Raw genomic sequence first — 20,457 nt, forward strand, 5'->3', positions numbered from 1 at the left:
CGGTTGTCTTAAATAATACTCTCTTTTTCTTTTCTTTTTTGCAATGGAAGAATGTTTGTTGAATGCAACAGTAACTGTTTGATGAAATACAGTGCAAAATTTTGTGGACGTATTCACATTAAGATTATTCACTTGAATGTGTTTGATATGACTACACCGAATGCAACAGTAATGGGCTGATTAGGTGGGGTGCCAAAGTTCACATAATTATTCACTTAAAGATTACCATATGTTCTTGTCATTTGGTGGCATCTAGGGTATTTTGTGGTCCACTAGAAACAAGCCAACAATATTGCAGAACTTTATGTGCAAGTGCACATGTTATTATTATTATTAATATGTCGATTCCCTTGAATTTATCGTTTCAGTTTCATCTAAATTGCTGCTCTAATCGTTCTCAACCTCATCCGTCTTCTGCTTTGTTCGTTGTCTGCCCCTTCTTACTACTCTTCAACGGTGTATTTGGCAGGTACGCATGAATTTGACTAGCATTTCTCGTCTATGTTTTTTATTATTTGAATTTGAATTAAAACTCGGCTGTTTATTCTTTGTCTTTGGACGCTTTGGTCTCTGATTGTAGTCTCTATTTTAACATCTATTTTGATTACATCACAAAAGTTGCCCTTGATTAACGTTTGATGGTTTCAATTCTAAAAGTTTAGAGTGTAGAATGAATTATTGATAATCTTTTCGTAATTGAAATTATTGTTTTCCTGGATTATTTACTGCATTTTTGAAATAGAAACATAGAAGTAAATGACAAAGATTTTTTAAAACCCGATGTTATCACGTATTAAAACCCGGTGTATTTGGAATGTACACCCAGATTTTCCTGGAACTCGTCACGATGCTTTTTCATATTCGAATTTGAATAAAAAGCCGGCTGTTTATTCTCATCCTTTGGATGATTTGGTCTGAGATAATAATCTTTGTTTTAACTGTTTTTAAAACATTAGGAAAATTGCCCTTAATTAGCTTTTGATGCTTTCAAATCTGAAAGTTTAGAGTGTAGATTTATTCATAATCTTTTCCTAATTGAAATTATTGTTTTCCTGGATTATTTACTGCCTTCTTCGAAATAGAAACGTATAAATAAATGACAACGATTTTGTAAAATGCTGTGATATAGCATATTAAGAGATAAATCAGTTAATACGGTTGTAAGGTTTACGCAATAATCCATGGATTTAAATGGTCATTGAACAGCTGCATTATTTTTTACAATTCAACCCATTTTTAAAACAACTAAGCTTTTTTTTTTTTTTTTTTGAGCAGTCAGAAACAATGGTTGCAACTACATGGATTGTCCTCTTTGCAGTTTCACTAAGAATAGTTAGGTATACAATAGTGCTCACCACAACCAATAAAGAAAGCCAATAATCCATAAACTGATATCAACACAATGGTAAAAGTGTTAAAGTTGAAACTAAACTCTTATGAAAAATGGAGCTAAGGAAGATGTTTTGCACAGATCATGTTAATACAACTAAAAATAATAACATTAAATCCAAGTCCTATCTAAAAAGGATCATTGAATATAAAAGTCATCAAACACTGTCAATATGGTTATAGTCTCATAAAAACAAACCATGTCTGTGGAACCTAAACAGAAGATATAAAAATATACAAATACCTGAAAATCACATGAAATAACTTTCATCTAATTCTCTCCCTAGTTACAGAAGCTACAAAAACTACTCTCCCCCCTAAGCTACAATCTCTACTTCCTCTATTTGTTATGTATTGCCAAAGGCAATCATCAAGAGTCAAAGGTGGAGGAGGTGGAAAAGCACTCCTATTCTTAGAAAAATATGCTCTCAAAGCAGCAACCTCTGAAATAAGCCCATCTAAAAGTTGTCCATGAGTTGCTTGAGTCGTCATAAAGGTCTCCATCATAGCACAAAGAGAGAGGAGGAGGAATAGTAGGCTCTGCAATAGCAGTGTCAACATCTACCTCATCATCACCATCGTCAGCAACAGCAGTTGTAAGATCAAAAGGACTCTCCTCAGCATGAACATTTCCAACGGTGGAATGTACTCGTGGTCTCTTTGATGAACCAACACTTGGTTCAACAGTCTTCTTTTGTGCACTCCACTGTTTGAGAAAGATGACTCCTACAGGGGTTGTGATATGGATCAACTCTAGGGAAGGACCGTTTTGTAACTTTAAAAAATTAAGAATCCTATGGATGAAAACTAGAAAGAATAGACCATACTTCCTAGACTTGCTCCTCAACAATGGTTTGAATGAAAAGGGAAGGAAAACAAATGGAAGCATCAGTGACGAGGGCATACAAAAAGAAACACCTCTCTATAGGAATAGTACGGACATGAGAGATAGGGAAGATGTTGTGACAAGCTATCCTAAAGAAGATATAATTAAGCTCAGTTAACTCACTTGAATCAATTCTTAAATCCCCATGTGACTGATCTTCCACAAAAAAGAGTCATAACACCATCAATAGGAGGAGGCTCCGAGTATGGATAAGTAGATCTATGAGCACAAGGTACATTACGAGCATTGGATACTACTTGCTTAGTTATGTTAAAACTTTGACCTCAAATCCAAGTAGTCAGACCATCAAAAGCATCAGAACGAATAGAGAGATTGGAATAGAATTCTCTAATCAAGGCAGTTAGAGGGGCTTGTAAATCTTTATACAGAGACAACCAGTTTCTACACTGTAGATTTCTATGGATAGAAGAATGTAATTCATCTAGATTGATTTGTCTTTCTCCCCAAATAGACCTATACTTAATTAAGGTTTCAAACATTTGCTCATTTGTAACCGTTTCAAACCTTATTTGATCAAACAAAACTGCGGGTTCAGATAAGGAGCTAGAGACTCTTTTGGCTTTGGTTTTAATGGTTTTAGACTTCTTAGGAGCCATAACTAGAATCTAAAGAGAGGGAAACACAAGCAAAACACAAAACCAATTTAAGAACTACATTATAGACAGATAAACACAATGTATATATGCTAATCTTTAGCCTCTATATGACGCATAGACACAAGTGGGGCATGAATTAATGCATTGAAATGTTCAATTTTCTCAAAATATAGGAAAATTGACCCATGAAGAGTTTTATGAAAAACATGTGAACCCATATTGAACATGATATAAGCATGTGTAAAACTAGTGAAAAACAATCCATCAAACTTTAGATAATGGTCAATTTGAGTCAATTATACCCAATTGAATAAAAACCCCAATTCCATGAAGAACAACATGAACCCTTGAACCATAATTTTCCAGAATTCATGAAAGTTTTGGAATTATAGGATACATAACGTGTGACCAACATGCATACACAACAACCCATGAACCATTTTAGATCAAAACACTCAAATTCATCAAAATCCCCATATTCCCAATATGAACACATGAACCCTAATTTCTCATTTTTCACAAATCATGAACTTTTTGCACTTTAAGGGTAGAAAATATGTGTACAACATGCGTACACAAAAACCCATTATCTATTTTAGGTCAAAACACCTACATCCATCAATATCCCCAAATTCCCAATATGAAAACATGAACCCTAAATTCAAAATTTTCAACAAATCATGAAATTTATGTAATTAAATGGTACAAATTGTATGAACAACATGCATACACAAAAACCCATGAACCATTTCAGATCAAAACACCCAAATTCATGAAAATCCCCAAATTTCCAATATTTCAAAATTTCAGCATAGACATGTAGATTAATGTAAGACTGTATGTAATTTCATTGACAAGCAAGGGTAAAAGAGTCTTACTACACTTGGGTTTCAAAGTTTTGACCTGAGAAAGTTGTTTTCGATCCTGTGGAATTGAGAGCAATCGAATTCTCTGAACTATGTTCCTTACAAAACAACAAAATAGTTTGTCATAGCCCCTAATATGCAGGTTTGTGTATCAACAATAGTATGATCAAGTTCTAGTATAACTTGATCATTATATTATCGAGTTTTAAAAGAACTCGACTGATCTAAAAGTTGACTAACACAAATCGAAGTAGACAGTGGGGTTTGGCCTTTTTTTTTTCCTCAATTGGTCTGACCCCAAATCAATCGATCTAAAATCAAGAGAAAATAAGAACATAACTCGACTCTTACACTATCGAGTTGCATTAAAAAAAACTCGGTAATAGTAAAGTCGAGTTATAATGAATTTGACTGATCCAGAAGCTGTTGAACAGGGATCGAATCAGGTAGTGGGGTTTTGCCTAATTTTGAGCCTTTTGATCAATCTGACCTGGCATCTGATCGATCCAAAATCTTGAGAAAATAGCCAGGTAACTCGACTTCCGCACATTCAAGTTACTTCTACAAAGAACTCGACTTTGTCATCATCGAGTTCCCTGTAAAAATGGTGCACATTTCCATGAGAATTTAATCAGCACTGATATTGAATTTAGTATTGTCACAGCCCTATGGTTGATAACAGTTTTGTTTTTGAAGAAACTAAAAAACAAATTGCTATCAATAAATTGAGTTAATTAAGACAAGTACACTATTTTTTAATCAAATTAAGTTAATTAAGACAACAATCTAAAAACAAACTGATAAAAAAAATCACGCCTAAGGACTTATCACGCTTGATTGCATCTACAAACTGTAAAAACAAAATATTTGCAGTTGTAGTATATTAAAGCACAATGATGTAAGTTGAAGAAAAGTCCTTCTCAGAATTTGTCAATTCTCCACTTATTTTTCTGGAGCTTCATTTTTTAAACCTCAAATTAGGTACATGATCCAAGGGTCATCAAAATCCAATATCGAACACCTAGTAATAGTCATACATATAAGTTTACTTATCAAAAGGCAGTAGACAGATTTACATTGAAAACCATTCAACCAAAACTCCATTACCCTTATAACATTTAAAGCAATGAAACTTTCTCTCCAATATTGTAAGTTCTTAGCTTGTCATATGAGCATTTGTTATAGATCTCTTTCCTCCTTGGAGGAAAATTTTATAGATCTCTCTTAGGTGCATAGTTTGAGCATTTAACATGAGCTTAGACCAACAGTCCTCAAAATCCAATATGAAAACCGTAATAATATACATACATGTAAGTTTACTGCTGCGAAACATCTTTCATCCAAAACAGAATTATCCTAATAAAATATAAATTGATGAAACTGCCCAGTAATTGTACCAAAATGAAAGAAACAAATTTATGGCACCAACTTTACTCATCCTCTTGGCTGCGCAACGTACGTAGTTTATCGGTCACCCATCTAGCTTGGCGGCCATCCATAATTATAGTTACAATATTTTAGGTTTTATGCATCTATATAAGTTATTAACAAGCAACATAACCACAACAACACTCAGATTCATGACTTACGAGCAAGGATGTGACAAATCTATTGAACAAGTCATGATTCTCCGGTCAAGAACATATTTAAATAACAAATTGGTATCATTTTTTTATCCAAGTATGAAGACCGAGGTTTGTTTCATCTTCAAACTAGAAAATGGATGTCATTTTATTCCTAAACCACATAGTTTTGACGAGCAGATTACTTACTATGGCAAGATAGGTTTATTAACAAATTACTAATAGTAACTTGTAAGCATTACTCCCAAACTCACCTCATCTTGAATTCATTGCTTACTCAATGGATAGTAACTCATTAAATATGTTAGAAAACACTTGTATACAATCACACAACAATTTATATCACAAAAGTTGTTAAGAAATGTAAGCTTTACCTACTATGCAACTCCACCGCTTGTTGATTCCCCATTTCGAGTAAGACATGTTCTACGGCTGTGCCCCTTTTGGAAACACAACCCACACCTTGACTTCAGTCTATTCTCGATTCATAGGGAGTTCAACAACTCCCTATCATTCTCGTCCATCTCATTGTGGATTTGTGTAAATACAGGCCAACCTTTACTTTGGATAAATCGTGGGTAGGGCATCACTATTCTAGTTTCTTCCGGATCCGGCCGTTATAATTTTATCTTTCAATGGTTGGAATATCGATTTATAGCTGTGTTACCATTTGGACACGCTATAGCAAGGATCAATAAACTATTTCGCATCGTGCTTATACTTAGCACAAATTGATATTATGTGTGAACAAGGGATCTTGTATGATTCCCATTTCCCACATGTGCATGTCATACCTCGAATATCAACCCAGTGTGTGTTGTCCCCCCCCCCCCCCCAATTTGCTCAGAGGATTACACAGTGTGTCAACTTGATATAAACGTGCTTGCGTGCACATCCATGTGACCATATGTTCCTTTGCCTTTGCTTCATTTTTTTGAAACTTGTTCATGGCATATTTGCACCATTCTTGACCTACTTCTAATTGATCTAGAGTGAGATTGCAACGAGCATTGAAGTATGAGTTCACTTTAAAAAATGTGAACCTCACCATTGTAGTTATTGGCAAGCTGCATGCACCTTTAAGTACACCATTGAAGCACTCTAATAGGTTGGTTGTCATTGCCCCATATTGGCGCCCTTTGCCGTGTGCAAGTGTCCAATTTTCTTTGTCTTTAGCTTTAGGTAGCTGTACGCAGGCAGCTTGACATTGCGAATTAATTCTAGTGAGGCTTCAAACTTTCTGAGTTGATTTGCACTTGCTACCTTCCATACCAAATTATTTAACTCTGGAATTTTCCATTTTGTGTTAACATTGCTGGCTAAATGGCAGAGGCAATACCGGTGATGAACCTTAGGAGGCTGCAACCAAGTCATACTTCTGTCACTAAAGCAAGTTTTTATCCTAGAATGCCTGTCAAAGATGATGCAAAGATTGTCTCGATTCGTAACATGAAGCGTCAGGCATGTCAAGAACCATCCCCAGGTTTCCTTGCTCTCACTTTCAACATCGGCAAACACGAGTGGATAAACCTTGTTGTTAGCATCCATTGCCATTGCTATCAACAACTTTCCTCTATACTTGCCATAGAGGTGCGTTGCACCAATGCTTATCACCGGCCTGCAATGCTTGAACCCTTCAATACACAAACCAAAATCCCAAAAGACATAGTTAAACATACAAGTTCCTAGCACACCACGGCTATCGCACTTTAATAGAACCATTGTGGTTGGATTTGCATCTTTTAATGCTGCTAGAAATTGAGGAAATTCTACGTATGACTCATCAAAATCCCCGTAGATAGCCGCAACTATCTTCTGTTTCGCGTCCCAATCCTTATAGTGAGATGCCAATGCTTGTGCTTTGCATACAAAAGACTATGTAGTACATATATTGTTCTAAAAATGTCTTCCTGTATGTATGTCTCAAGTGTGACGGCAATGAACTTCGAATCCATCATCCTTCCATCGTACTCAACCTGGAGTGATAAGTAAGTGTAGGGACCCTTACATGTTGTGATCATCCACATGTTGTGCTTCTTGCTGGAAATAGCTTAAACTGACCACAGACATGCATCTTGTACACACCTTACAACCAGCCTATCAAAGTATAACTTAATGTACTTATATTTTTTATTGTGCTCCACATAGAACATGGTTAACGTGTGTTGAACCGAAGCTTTATTTTTGAATAGCATTCCCTTACTCGGTTGGTCCCCTTCTTACCAACTCGTCAGACATGTTTCCATGGAAGGTGATGGGTCATGAATATTATCCCATGTGTTTGATGTGAATCATTTGGTGTAGGATTCGAAATAGGGCAAGCATCCACATTGTGTTCAACTTGTCATTCATCTAAAAATTCTGAATTGTCCTTTGGTCCATCATTATCAATGAACTCTTTGTACACATCTCGAGTGTCATCAATATCGATTGCCTCATCCATGTAGGTTTGGACATGTTCATTTCCGTGAGTAGACCCTTGAACCTCACATGTGTGGATAGTCCCTAACACTTCAACGTCTTCAATATTGTCCATATCAACTGCATTACATGGTTGAACGTTGTAGGGTAAAGGCGTCTCTTTTGTAACTGAAGGATACACATTAAATACAAGAACTGATTATGGCTCTTCGGCTCCACTAGCATGCTGCCAACCTTCGCGGACATTAAACCCAACAACATCAACAGTTACATACAAGTCGAAAGCTATGAATTAAGGTGTCTGCTTTATCACTGCCCACATCATGTCTATATCATCATCGCACAACAATTGAATTGAATTGTAGAAAACTTGGGTATTCACCAGTTGCTAAAGGGCCCAATATACAATGGATATGTTATGTGAATCCTTGTCCAACCCCAAAGATATCATTATCTTCCATCAAATTTTTTTCATGTGTATCCCATGTTTCAATTTAATAAACTTCTGCTTTTGTGAAAGACCTTGGTATGACAGCCCATGCAAGTCATTATAGTATGACTCCCGTCATAGTAAACATAGAAGAAATGAGAACTCATAACGGACCTAAGGATAAACAAATGTAGTTATCATATTGTATAATATTATGAGCTATGCTGATGCAATTATAATATTTTAAGTACACACATTCAGTGTTGTAGTCATCTACAAATAAATGGGTACAACACATGCTGGACCCATTTTTGACAATTTGTAAATTTCGCATTTTCTATCATATACAACATATATGGTATATAACAATGTATCAACATGTGTAAGACTCAGGTACCAAAAAAAAAAATTCACATACAATGTGTTTAGGTTTCATGTAGGATATTGTAAAACAAATGAGAATTCAGGAGCATTACACATAACTAAGGGAATTCCTAGCATGTAGCATCTAGCACATGACTACAAAAGAAACAACCCATTCCAATTACTACATACAATTGTGTTATCATAAATTGTAGTACAAGTGTCATCAGTTATTACCTGTCAGGGGAGATATTGACACAATGCGGAAGACATGGACTAAAGAATTACTACACTTGGTGAAGTTGGTCAGTTGAAGTTGAAAGTGGCACCACAACTTGCTCAGTATCACAGGGAACTCAGACTCTACTCAGCAACATGTTTAGAGATGAACTTAGACTCATGCATGACAAATGATTAGTGGCCCTAGGATGGCAATGATAATTTAACTGTACTTGACTATTGAGTTGCTGTAAGTAACTCAATAATTACAATACCGAGTAACATTAAAAAAAAAGGGTACAAAGATCAGTGGAATAGTAAACCGTACTCGAGATTTAAGAAATTGAGTTTTAAATTTCAAGTAACTTGATTCTGCTAATGTCAAGTAACATTTACAACACCGTACAAGGACCAGTGGAATAGTTAATAATACTCGACTCTCACAAAATCGGGTGCAGTACTCGACCATTAAATTATTGAGTTATGTTGCTGCACATAACAAATGATACTCAACTTGCATGAAATCGAGTTTTATATCGACTAATCCAGGGGCAATTGAGCTGGAATCGAATTAGGTAGTGGGTTTGGCGTATGAAATCAAAGTTTATTCAATCGATTGAAAAGCTTCGATGGATTGAACTTAGTATGTAGAACTCGAAAGTCATATTTTCAAGTATTGCAATTCATGAAAATTTTCAAATATCGACTGATCCATGGGCAATCGAGCAAGAATTGAATCAGTCAATGGGATTGGTGTATGAAATCAATGTTTATTCGATCGATCGAAAAGTTTCGATGAATCGAACTCACTATGTAGAACTCAATAGTCGTATTGTCAAGTATTCTAGTCAATGAAACTCGATTATGTTATTGTCAAGTATGGGTGTTTTTTAATTCCTTACCTTCCAGATTTCTCCATGAGCTATTATAAGAAGGCAAACTCCTTTCACTTTTTTTGAGGTGTTAAGAAGAGAACACATTTAGAGACGGCGAACTATTACTCACTAGTGACTTGAAGGTATTACGCATGTCTTATACTTGTGATTACTCTAAGGTTGTTATGATTTGTCTTTTTGTATAGTCTTGATTAATTTTGCACTGACACACCTAGTATTGCTTTGATGTATTTGACTAGATTGCTTATTTAATTGCAACTCCTATGTTTCCATTGTGTATGGGTTTTACGTTAATTGTTTGAAATGCATGTGCTTGAACCATTTCAACTTGTACAATTTTGATTTATGTAAGTATTTCCCAGATTTTAGTACAAGCAATGTCAAGGTTGTTGTAGTCCACCAGCGTGTGTTTGTAGAGCGAAATGGTACATGTTTATGTAATTTACATTTCAAAAGTTGTTAAGTTCTAACCCCTGCCATTCATGCGCTTTTAACATACAATCCCATTGTACTATCCTCTCTTAGGGTGGTAGATGCTACGTTGTTTTCATTGGTCATGCTCCTGACATATAAGACAATTGGACAGAAACAAGTAGACAAGTTTATAAATTCACAAACGCCAAACACGGGTCATACAAAGATCGAAGGGATGCGAAATCCGCATACATGGAGTTTTTGCAATGTAATGGTAGGAATGTGCAATATGGTGCTTCCCCATCATGGACATCTCCTAACATGTCGACATCAAGTCCAGGGAGGACATCTCAAAGCGAAGGAACAAGCTATTGCAATAGAGATGTTAGGAACAATTTGTTGATGTATTAGTTAGATGTTGCCATTAGGGAGCGTGACCACGCAAGGAGGATTGTAACCTTGAGTGCTAACATGCTCAATGAAGTGGTAGCTCATGTTATGGGGGATGATGAAGTTGATGATCCGACATGACAAGGAGAGCAAAATGAATGCAAAATTTTGACTCCTGGTTGTGGTATTTACTAAGCTATTATTATTACTTCAAGTAACTAGATGTGTATGTGGTGTAATTCCTATGTGAGAAGATGGAGATTGATGTTGTGTTCTGCATGTTGGACTCTAAAGTTTGGTTGTCATGTTAGTGTTTCATAAACATATTTTTCCAAATGTGGTAATTGTTTGAATCAAATTTGAGCCTTAGTATAGGCTTCAAATTTAGGCCTTTATCTATTTATTTTATTCATTTTTGCGTGTCTCAAGCTTTGCAAAATTCCATCTCAATGGTTCAAGTACATGCAATTGGAAACAGCATTTCCTCAGATTCTTAGCTATAAAGAGGAGTGTTGATACAGTATTTTGTCCACCCTCGATTTGCATGCCAGACTCCAAAAAATCTAAAAATGTTATTTTCTTTCCATGGGGCCATGAAAACATCCAGAATGACATGGTTCAACTTGTTCAGGCACCGGAGCACCCAAAGTGCCTTTTCCAGCCAAAATGACCAAAATGCCCCTAGTGGGCCAAGAAACCCTAATTTTGATCCGACCATCAGAATGGGTTGAAACTAATGTCATTGTGAAGATAATCAAATTCTTATTCCAACGACTGTTCACGGGTCGAAATCAAAGTTAGAACGGCCAAGATATCATAAAAATCAGGATAACGCACTGATTGATCCTCCCTTAACATCCCAAAGCCATAACTTTTGATATGACTGTTGGATTTTCAAGTTCCATACCTTTTAGAATTAGGAAGTCAAGATCATTCCAAAGATGTCAAGATCAACCCAATCGGAAGAAGTTGAGGTTCAAGGGCCGCCGCCTTGAAAAGCGTGTCAAGGCTTTAAATAGCCTAGGCACCCCCCAGACCCAAAAAAAATGAAAAAAAAAATGAAAAAAGGAGGTCTCCCTAGGTTCTACTCTCTGCCTCGACATTTTCTACACATTTTTTTTCTCTCTTCCAATCACAAAACACACTTTAAAGCCTTTTGATTCTTCCTTCTTTACCAAAAATACAAGGTAGTGCTCTTGCACCCAATCTTCTTTTTCTTGTTTTTACATCTTTGATTTAGGGTTTATGGGTGTCGATGTAGCTTTTTAGCTACTATCCACACCCCTAACTTTCTAAATCTTTTTCTAGCATTTATCTTGTTTTTTTTTTTGCCTTAATAACATGATTTATTTCTTTCCTTAGCATGTTTCTTGCTTTATCTTGCTCCTAGCATGTTCTTAGCTTAGACCTATATTCTACTATGCTTGTTTATATGTTATTTGTCTCAATCTACATGTTTTATGCTTTATGCCATGTTTTCCCATGTTTTGTTGCCCTTTTCGTTCTATGTTGATGTTGGGGTTACATGCTTACATGCTTGTATGATGTTTTTGGCTATGCCTTGTTTGGATCTATGTGTTTATGTGTACATTTCCATGATGTATGGTTAGATTTGTTGATATGCTTGGATTCATGTTCTTCCATGTTTATGAGCTAGGATCTACATGTTTACATGCATGTTTCTATGCCTACTTGTCTTAACCTATGTTCTCACATGCCTACATGCTTAGATCTATGTTCTCTACATGCTTTGTGCCATCTTTCATGTGCTTGTGCACTCCATGCCATGTTTTTGTGCCTAGACCTAGGCTATGTTTGTCACGGCATGTGCTATTGTAGCGCTTTTGTCGCTTTTGTCACTCTTTCTTGTGTTTTGGCCTATTGATTTGGATCCGATCTTGACCCTATGGTCTTGGTCCTCATCTGTACACCATCTGCATGTTTATGCTTGCTTGCTTCTATGCTTTATCTTCCATGTTAGCCTCTCTAGTTCTAGGTTTTGACACGCTTGACGCCCTTAGCGGGTTTGTGGGTGTGTGGTTACATCTGATGCCCTTGAGGCCTAATTTAGGTTAATCACTTGGGATGCTTCTCCGGATGCTGGTTACTTCGTGCATACCTTCCCCCTTTTTCTGCTCCGTTCAATGATATGCTTGCCATGCTTGTTTGCTCCACCTGTTGGCTTTATATGCATCTTTACACGCTTTCTTACATGTCCATGCATGAGTCTTGCGTGCTAGTGTGTCGTCCATGCTTCAATACAATGAAGTTATGGACATTCGATCCAAACCTACATTTGTCCCTCGCGAACACCACCTTTTATTTGTTTTCTTGCTTGTTCGCCTTCTTGTTTGTTTGCTTGTTTTCTTGTTTCTTTGCTTGCCAGGTCTATCATGCTCATCTACTTTATACCTCTTTCATATGCTCTTTGCGTCTTTTCCTTCCCTCACTTTTCTGCTGGTTTCTTGTCTTTGCCCTTGCATGTACACATATGGAGAGAGGACGCTTGGAGCTGGGGCACGGTCTCCCAAGCGCAAGCAAAAAGGGCGCGGATGCAAGCATGTAAATATGAGTCGAGCGGCTATGTTTAGTTGGTTTAGGGATCTAGCCTCTCCCATTAGGTTATTTTAAAACTCCTTTCCTTCCTCCCTCCTTCCTCCCTCCTTTCTCTCTTAGATGGGTTGTATTAGGTATATCATGCCGTGTACCATTCGTCCTCATCTTTAGAGTATGGCGACCACTATTTACTTTCCTGCACCTATATTTTGGACCATGCTCTAGGGATGTAGGCATTTACTTTCCTACTCTGCGTGCTGGCATTGTGCATGATGTATGTATATATACCTGCTTCGCCCCTTCTTGTGTGATTGTCACAATCCATGTCACCTAAGGAAAGTAATGCCTAATTTCCGCCGTGAAAGTAAGGTGACACGTCACCAAATTTTCGTTGTGGAAATCTAGTACTTTGCTTGAACACCTTAGGAAAGCATAGATTGGGACCACACACTTTCAAAAGCCAAACCTCAAAGCCTCCCCATGCATGCAAAGCCACGAAAGTCAATTCCAAAATCATGTTTTTACTACTGATCTTCAAAAATTTAGGTTTTATCAAAACAAGAATTGTCCTTGGACAGGCGTTGTAATGTGCCTAACACCTTCCCCACATGTAACCAAACTTCCGGACTCAAGAATCAAGATTTTTTGCCATCCATATTAGATTAGGATAAATTCCCTTTTTCTTAGCCTAGGATTGGTAATAAAATCAACTAGAAACAGGTGACCAATCACAGCTTAGAAAAACCCAATATTAGTAGTGACTTCACTCACCTATGGTAATCCCTTAAAATTTGGCCAAGATTCCCGCCACACCACCAAAGGTAGACACCTACCCCCTCCACCGAGAGAGAGAGAGAGAGAGAGAGAGAGAGAGCACCCAAAGCTCCGCGCAAACCACGCTGATCATTTGAGAGGGGCCTCCAACGGGCCTCACGCACACAGGAGTGTCGCCACGGCATATGGTCGAACAATGGCCCGCGGTTCTCCATTTTGGGTCGAGCGTCGACAAGGAGTCTAAGAAAAGTTTGCATGGCTGGCTGAAACAATAGGTAAGAATAAGATTCCATACTTTTAAAAAAATCTGCAGCTTCGAAAAATCTGCTGCTTAAAAAAATCTACAGAAAAAATCCCTATCATTGAAAAACCTGCTGTTTTAAAAAATCAGGTTCTCTGAAAAATATGCTGCTTTAAAGAAGCTAAAGCTTTGAAAACTTAGACCATTGAAAGGTAGTGAAAATCTACTAATCACAAGCACACTAGACATGGTGGTTTTAAAAATATATAACGGAACTTAAGATATGGTCACTAGGTTCCCCACATCTACTTATTGGACAGTTGTCTCTCTGAAAAATTTAATATAACAAAGAAAAAAGATATATCCATAAACAAAAGCAAAAGCAGATTTCATGTTCTGATACCATGTTAAATTACCTATTGTCTCAAAAGTTTAAGCTAAAAGAATATGGTAAATTGAGAGAGAGTGTTAGAATTATGGTTAAGTGACTAAATTCATCATTTCCTAATAGCTTAAATTTTTGAAAAAATAGTTAATTTATCATGGTATCAGAGTAGGAGTTCTTGAGTTTGATCTCTATCTCCTCTACTCTACCTCCCATTTGAATTCTCATGTGTTGAGCCTCACTTATTAAAAAATAGTTTTGGCCCACATGTGAAGAGTGTTAGAATTGTGTAGTTAAATAATTAAATTTATCATATCCCAATAATTTAACATCATAAATGGCCCCTCTTGACCAAAAGGTGAGGAATTATGAAGGGAAGGAAAGAGTCATAAATGGGAGAGGTATGGTTGGAAGAAGAGTTGAGAATTAAAGGCATTAATTGGAAACAAGTGCTTGACATGGGACAACAAAAGATTGGCAAAGTTAATTGCCAATGCTCTAGTACTACATAAAATGATGATTATGCAATCTATTTACAAACATATTTAGGAAAAGGATAAAATATTGCAAATAGATATACATGCCACACGGTTCACCTCTCTACACAAACCTCACATCCATATGCTGCGACCATGTATAATGATTATACTGCAACAATATGAGAGCACACTTCACTCTTATGTATTAGCCCTACTTTATTTGCTTACTACTTACTACAAATTGAAGTCAACGTGATATGACTGTACCTATGTTGTACTTTTCCTATTATAAATGTAAAATTTTGCAAAATATAAATAAGGAGCCAATGCTGCTGCACTGAGTCCGGCAAGTAGCCAATAGAAGTAATCAAGATGTGCCCGATTAAGATTATTAGCAAACCAACTATTTTTGCCATCCCTGCCAAACACTTCTTCGATGACAGAGACGAGAAAGCTACTTAAAAAATTCCCGACCCCAAAAATACTGATATAGAGGGCCAGACCCACACTTCTTAATTCAATTGGGACCTGATCATAGAAGAATTCTTGTAGGCCAACCACAGTGAAAACATCAGAAATTCCTGACAGAACATATTGAGGAAGAAGCCACCATGCACTCATAGGAATAGTCACATCTGGCATATCAACTAGCCCATATTCTTTAGCAGTTTTGAGCCTTTTCATTTCAACTAGAGCTGCAACTACAATGCCCATGGCAGAGAAAAGCATCCCAATTCCAATTCTCTGTAACATCGAGATGCCAGAGGGCTTTCTAGTAAAAGCTCTTGCTATAGGAACAAAGATTCGATCATATATGGGAATCACAATAATAATGGACAGGCCGACAAAGGACTGTAGTGAAGCAGCGGGTATCTCAAAGCCAGGAAAAATTGTTCTGTCCATGGTAGCACCTTGCTTGGTAAAGAAAGTTGTGATCTGAGCATGCACAACAGCATATCCCAAGCTTGTAACCCATATTGGAACAAGCCTAAGAACCATCTTTGCTTCTTCAATGTCACTAACAGAACAAACATTACATTCTTCTTTTGAACCATCTGGGAACAGCAAGGCTTTGTTGAGAAACCTGCAACATCAGAGGATTCAAAATGCCCTATAAGAGGACTTGTTATCTAAATTAAATAACCAATTCAAAGTTGTTTTAGGGAGTCAACATCTATTGCAAGACAAGGAAGACTTGTCCAATACCTGAGAATCACATTATGGCATTCTTAATATAAGAGAAGTTCCTTGTACTATTTTCAAATTTGTTTCCCTTTCTTTGTGTAAGCAGAAGTCCCTTATGTCATGCTAAAAAGTTTCATCCTACAGAGATGTAAGAGCCCTCTAATCTCTAAGGTGGGACCATTGTCAGGTGGTATATGTAGTTTTAGGTTAGTGAATAGCTACATAACATGGATGCATAGTTGTCAACATCCAGAGTAACTATAACTTACCTTGAATTTTGTGGGGTTTGTGAGGGTGATTGGTAGACAACCCTACCTTCAATTTTTAGAGAGGTTAATTCCTGACTCGAACTTGCAACCTATCGCTTTTGGTGGAAGGCACTTGCCATTACATGAAGATCCGATCTCAATCTTAAAAAAGCTTGCAATTAATGCCCTAATGACTAATAAGCAGCCTCCCCCCCCCCCCCCCCTTCCTTTTTCCTTTTGCGTTGTGGGTCCTTATTCTTAAGGAGTGTCATGGACAATGACTAGCCCTCAATGATATCAAAATAGAAGCACAAAAGAGAGTCCGTTTGGAACCCTATTGAAAACTTGATAAACTAATTTTACTACTACCAATTCCAAAACTCGATAAATTAATTTTACTATTTCCAAGTTCTTTTGAAATTGTCAAAGACATTGTGAGTATACTGAAATAAAAGCTTATCTAAGACTTCAAATATACCATAATTTGTTACTGGACCTATATTGCTACTTTTCTATTTCCCTTTTCCTCTTAATTTATCAGCATATGACGAAATGCATTTATCTTACTTGAATTGTTCAGAGGTATGTTGTGGTAGGGTTGCAATAGCTTCCTCTTCAATAATTATTGCCGAAGGGGTAGTCCGCCAATTTTTAACTACAGCAACAAAGACTCGACCAATCCTCACAAAAGGGCTTTTCTCATCCCCTTTAACACTATATCGATAAGTCCTGGTACCAAGCAAGAAAACACCCAATCCAACAACCATCAGAATACAAGGAATTCCAAATCCGAGACCCCAACTAAGGTTTTCTTGTACATAGCATATGACCAACTTTGTTACAGCAGCACTTCCACATATACCAAAATACCACCAGTTGAAGAATGAGCTTTTGGCTTTGCACTCCTCAGGATCTAGACCATCAAATTGATCAGCTCCAAAAGCCTGAGCACAAGGTTTGTGTCCACCTTGCCCAACAGCGACTAGGTATAGAGATAAGAAGAATAAGATTGCTTGGAGCTGACGAGTAGAATGTAACATAATTTTGTTGGGGTCCATGAAATCAGGAGTGCTTAGATGAGGAAGCAGAGCCGACAGAGTCATCAAGCCTAGTCCCTATGATTCATCCCAATCCAAGTCAAAGATTATTTAACAGAAAAATATGACAGAAAGAGGCTTAAAACACAATGCTTAATAAGGAGTTTCTCTCAAAGTCAAGATAAAGTATAAATTAAGGTTCAGCATGTGTCTTTTATTTATAGGGCTAGCACAGTAAATAGCATGACTACCAGAGATAGGCTGGCCGGTTGGGGTTATAAAGGGGATTTGATGTGTGTTTCTTTAGAAGGATGCTTTGAGGTGGTGTTTATTTAATAGGCAGTTGGTTCTTGGGAAGATAAGCTTGCTTGGGCTGTGAGGAAATCGAAGGGGAAGACCTTGCAGAAGATTATTTGCAGAATTGCTGGGTTGTTGTCATTTATCACATTCAGCTGGATTAGAATTGATGCAGGACAAATTTGCAAAGGGAACACTTTTAGGAAATAAACAATAAAAATAGAACAAACCCTAAGCTTCACCACCTAGAGTAGTCTAAAACCTAGGATTCAGCGCGTAGGTTTGCTTGGAATCAGCAACATCAAGCACCGCAAGGAAAATTGGATATCCCCATCCAAAATTTTTGTTAATCTCTATTAAGCCTTCTACAATAGTTGATTATGGGACCTTTAAATAGGATTCCCAAATCACACCTTTGAAGGAAAAAAATAAACTCATAATGGGAATGTATATAAACAAAACAAAACACACAAAAAAAGAAAAGAAAAAAAAGAATCAAATCCTTCTAATAAATCAATCAACATCAAGATGTAAGGCAGGATGTTTGGGTGTAGGTTGTACTTGTGCAAGAATGTAAAGAATAAAGATTACTATACAGAATCTAATTTTGTACAGTTTCAGGAGAGTTTCTGTTTCTGTTTTTGACACAGATTAGTTCTGTTAGTTTAGGTGTTAGTTTGCTCTGTTTTTTCTTTTAGCAAATAGCATATCAAGCAGGAACAGAATAGGATTTAAAGAATAAAAATTTTGCACCTTTGGCCTTTCCACAGACTTATGAACAATGTTGACTGTCTTAAGAGCATTCATACAAGGTATGAATGCTTGTTTGAATGCTCATTAGACCGTCAACATTGTATATAAGATGCCATATATGGGAACTTGTTTCAAGGAAAGATATTAGAAAAATGTTAAGTATTGGTAAAAGTTCAATTTGGCCGCTCAACCATTAATTTCAAAACCAGTACAATGTCATCCTTGTGTCCCCCACCTATATATCTTTAAATGGAACTAATAGTTGAAATTGACTTGATTTTTGAATTTTTTACATGTTCTATAATAACCTTTTCACGTGTGCTCAAGTTGCCACATTAGCTAGTTTTGTATAAACTTAAAAGGGAGAGAAGAACTAAGAACCCAATTGATATTGAAAGTTGAGGGACTACACTAACATAATTAATAATTGAGGGGCCAAACTGAACAACTAAATACCTGTAATTTGACATGTTTTATCAACTTCTGCAAATTTCTCTTTCAAGGTAAACAGGCTATAGATGAGAAAAAAATCCCAATCAACCAATTTGGATAAGCATGTGAGTTCAAAATAGTAGCTTTAGCCTATCCAAAACCCATTACAAACGTATCCTTACAAAGCTAGTCCCTAGATTTATTCAACTTTAATTCATAGCCTTGAAATGGACACTCTCCATTTCACTTGAAATGGAAAGGATCCAAATCCAAAATGAAGATGTTAACATGTTTAAATGTATTTAGGCATTAGATTTGGGGGTGAGGAGGGGTTTAACTTGCTCTGAGGAGCAAGTTTCACAAACTAAAGCAGAATCTATAGCTACAGGGTTGTGCCGTCAGTCCTAATTTCTTATCCCACATGTGTTCTTAGTTCTTACATACACGGTTTTACACGTATGGATTTTACATAAGAGTGGTCTCATCAAGTGACCACACAAATGAGCTCAATACTATTACTTATTACTTGAATAAATAAAGTCCTGATTCTCCTGATCACAAAAGAATAAATTGGTGACGTACAAAGAAGTGTTAGCACAAGCAGTTATTTAATTGAGCAATGCTACAAACACAAACCATTTTACAAATTCTTATTAATTCTCACGTGGGCTCATCACTAATATAACATATTTATTTACCAATATCTAAGAGAAATTGTGAAGCTCAGGAAGCAAAGAAGACACACATACATACCAAGATGTAGATAAGAGAAGCAGTGACAATGGTGCGGTAGCGACCCAGAAAAGTATCAGCCAGGAATGCTCCCAAAAGAGGAAGCAACAACGCCGTTCCGGACCAAACGTTAACGTTCTCCGCCGCAGCTGCTGTGGACTGACCCAGCGGACCCGTCAAGTACGTTATCAGGTTCGCGCTTATTCCATAGTAAGCGAACCTCTCCGCCACTTCCATACCTATAAACATAATCATCACAAAACACGCAATTTAATTTTACCACCAACAAAAAAAAAGAAAAGAATAATTGTGGGTACTATACTGTACTCTGAACTGACTTGACTGTAGTGTTAAAAGTGTTACCTATGATAAAATATGCAGACCTCCAGCCACCTTTGTTTGATCGGAAGACTTGGCGGCCTTTGTAGTCAACTACAGCATCCACAGTGTCTGACAGAAGTGGCGTCTTATCCATGATGTTTCTTTCTTTCTAGTTCTTAGATATCTTTTTTTAGGGTGATCAAGTTTTTTTTTTTATATATGTTATTTTAAGGGTGGTCAACCACCCTCAATTATATATGGCGCCGCCCCCACGATATTTCTTAGTTCTAGGACCACCTTCAATTATGCATACGGCGCCGCCCCATGATATTTCTTAGATATCTTTGTTTTTTTTCTTGAGAAACAGATATCTTTGTTCCTTTCTTCGTTTCTTTCCTTCCTTCCTTGGAACATAAAAGAAACTTTTATGTTCCTTCCAACTATTCCTTTTTTTTGCCTTTTTCTTTTTCTTAACAGTAAAATCAACCAAACAAGGAATATACTTCGTACATTTTTTATTTTATTCTTTTCTCTTTCTCTTTG

At 36.8% G+C, this 20,457-nt stretch overlaps 1 protein-coding gene across 1 annotated transcript; it reads right to left on the bottom strand.

Annotated features, from left to right (window-relative positions):
• Nucleotides 1-14,889: 14,889 nt before the first annotated feature.
• LOC142621474 (protein NRT1/ PTR FAMILY 5.10-like) lies at nucleotides 14,890-20,301 on the bottom strand. Its single transcript, XM_075794726.1, has 4 exons — nucleotides 19,957-20,301; nucleotides 19,615-19,832; nucleotides 16,910-17,457; nucleotides 14,890-15,993 (listed from the first exon to the last, which is right to left on the bottom strand). Exons 1-4 carry the CDS (start codon nucleotides 20,066-20,068, stop codon nucleotides 15,177-15,179), a joined length of 1,695 nt encoding a protein of 564 aa, XP_075650841.1. The 5' UTR covers nucleotides 20,069-20,301; the 3' UTR covers nucleotides 14,890-15,176.
• Nucleotides 20,302-20,457: the final 156 nt, after the last annotated feature.

The sequence above is a fragment of the Castanea sativa genome, chromosome 1 (assembly GCF_040712315.1).
Source record: "Castanea sativa cultivar Marrone di Chiusa Pesio chromosome 1, ASM4071231v1".
NCBI classification, from domain to species: Eukaryota; Viridiplantae; Streptophyta; class Magnoliopsida; order Fagales; family Fagaceae; genus Castanea; species Castanea sativa.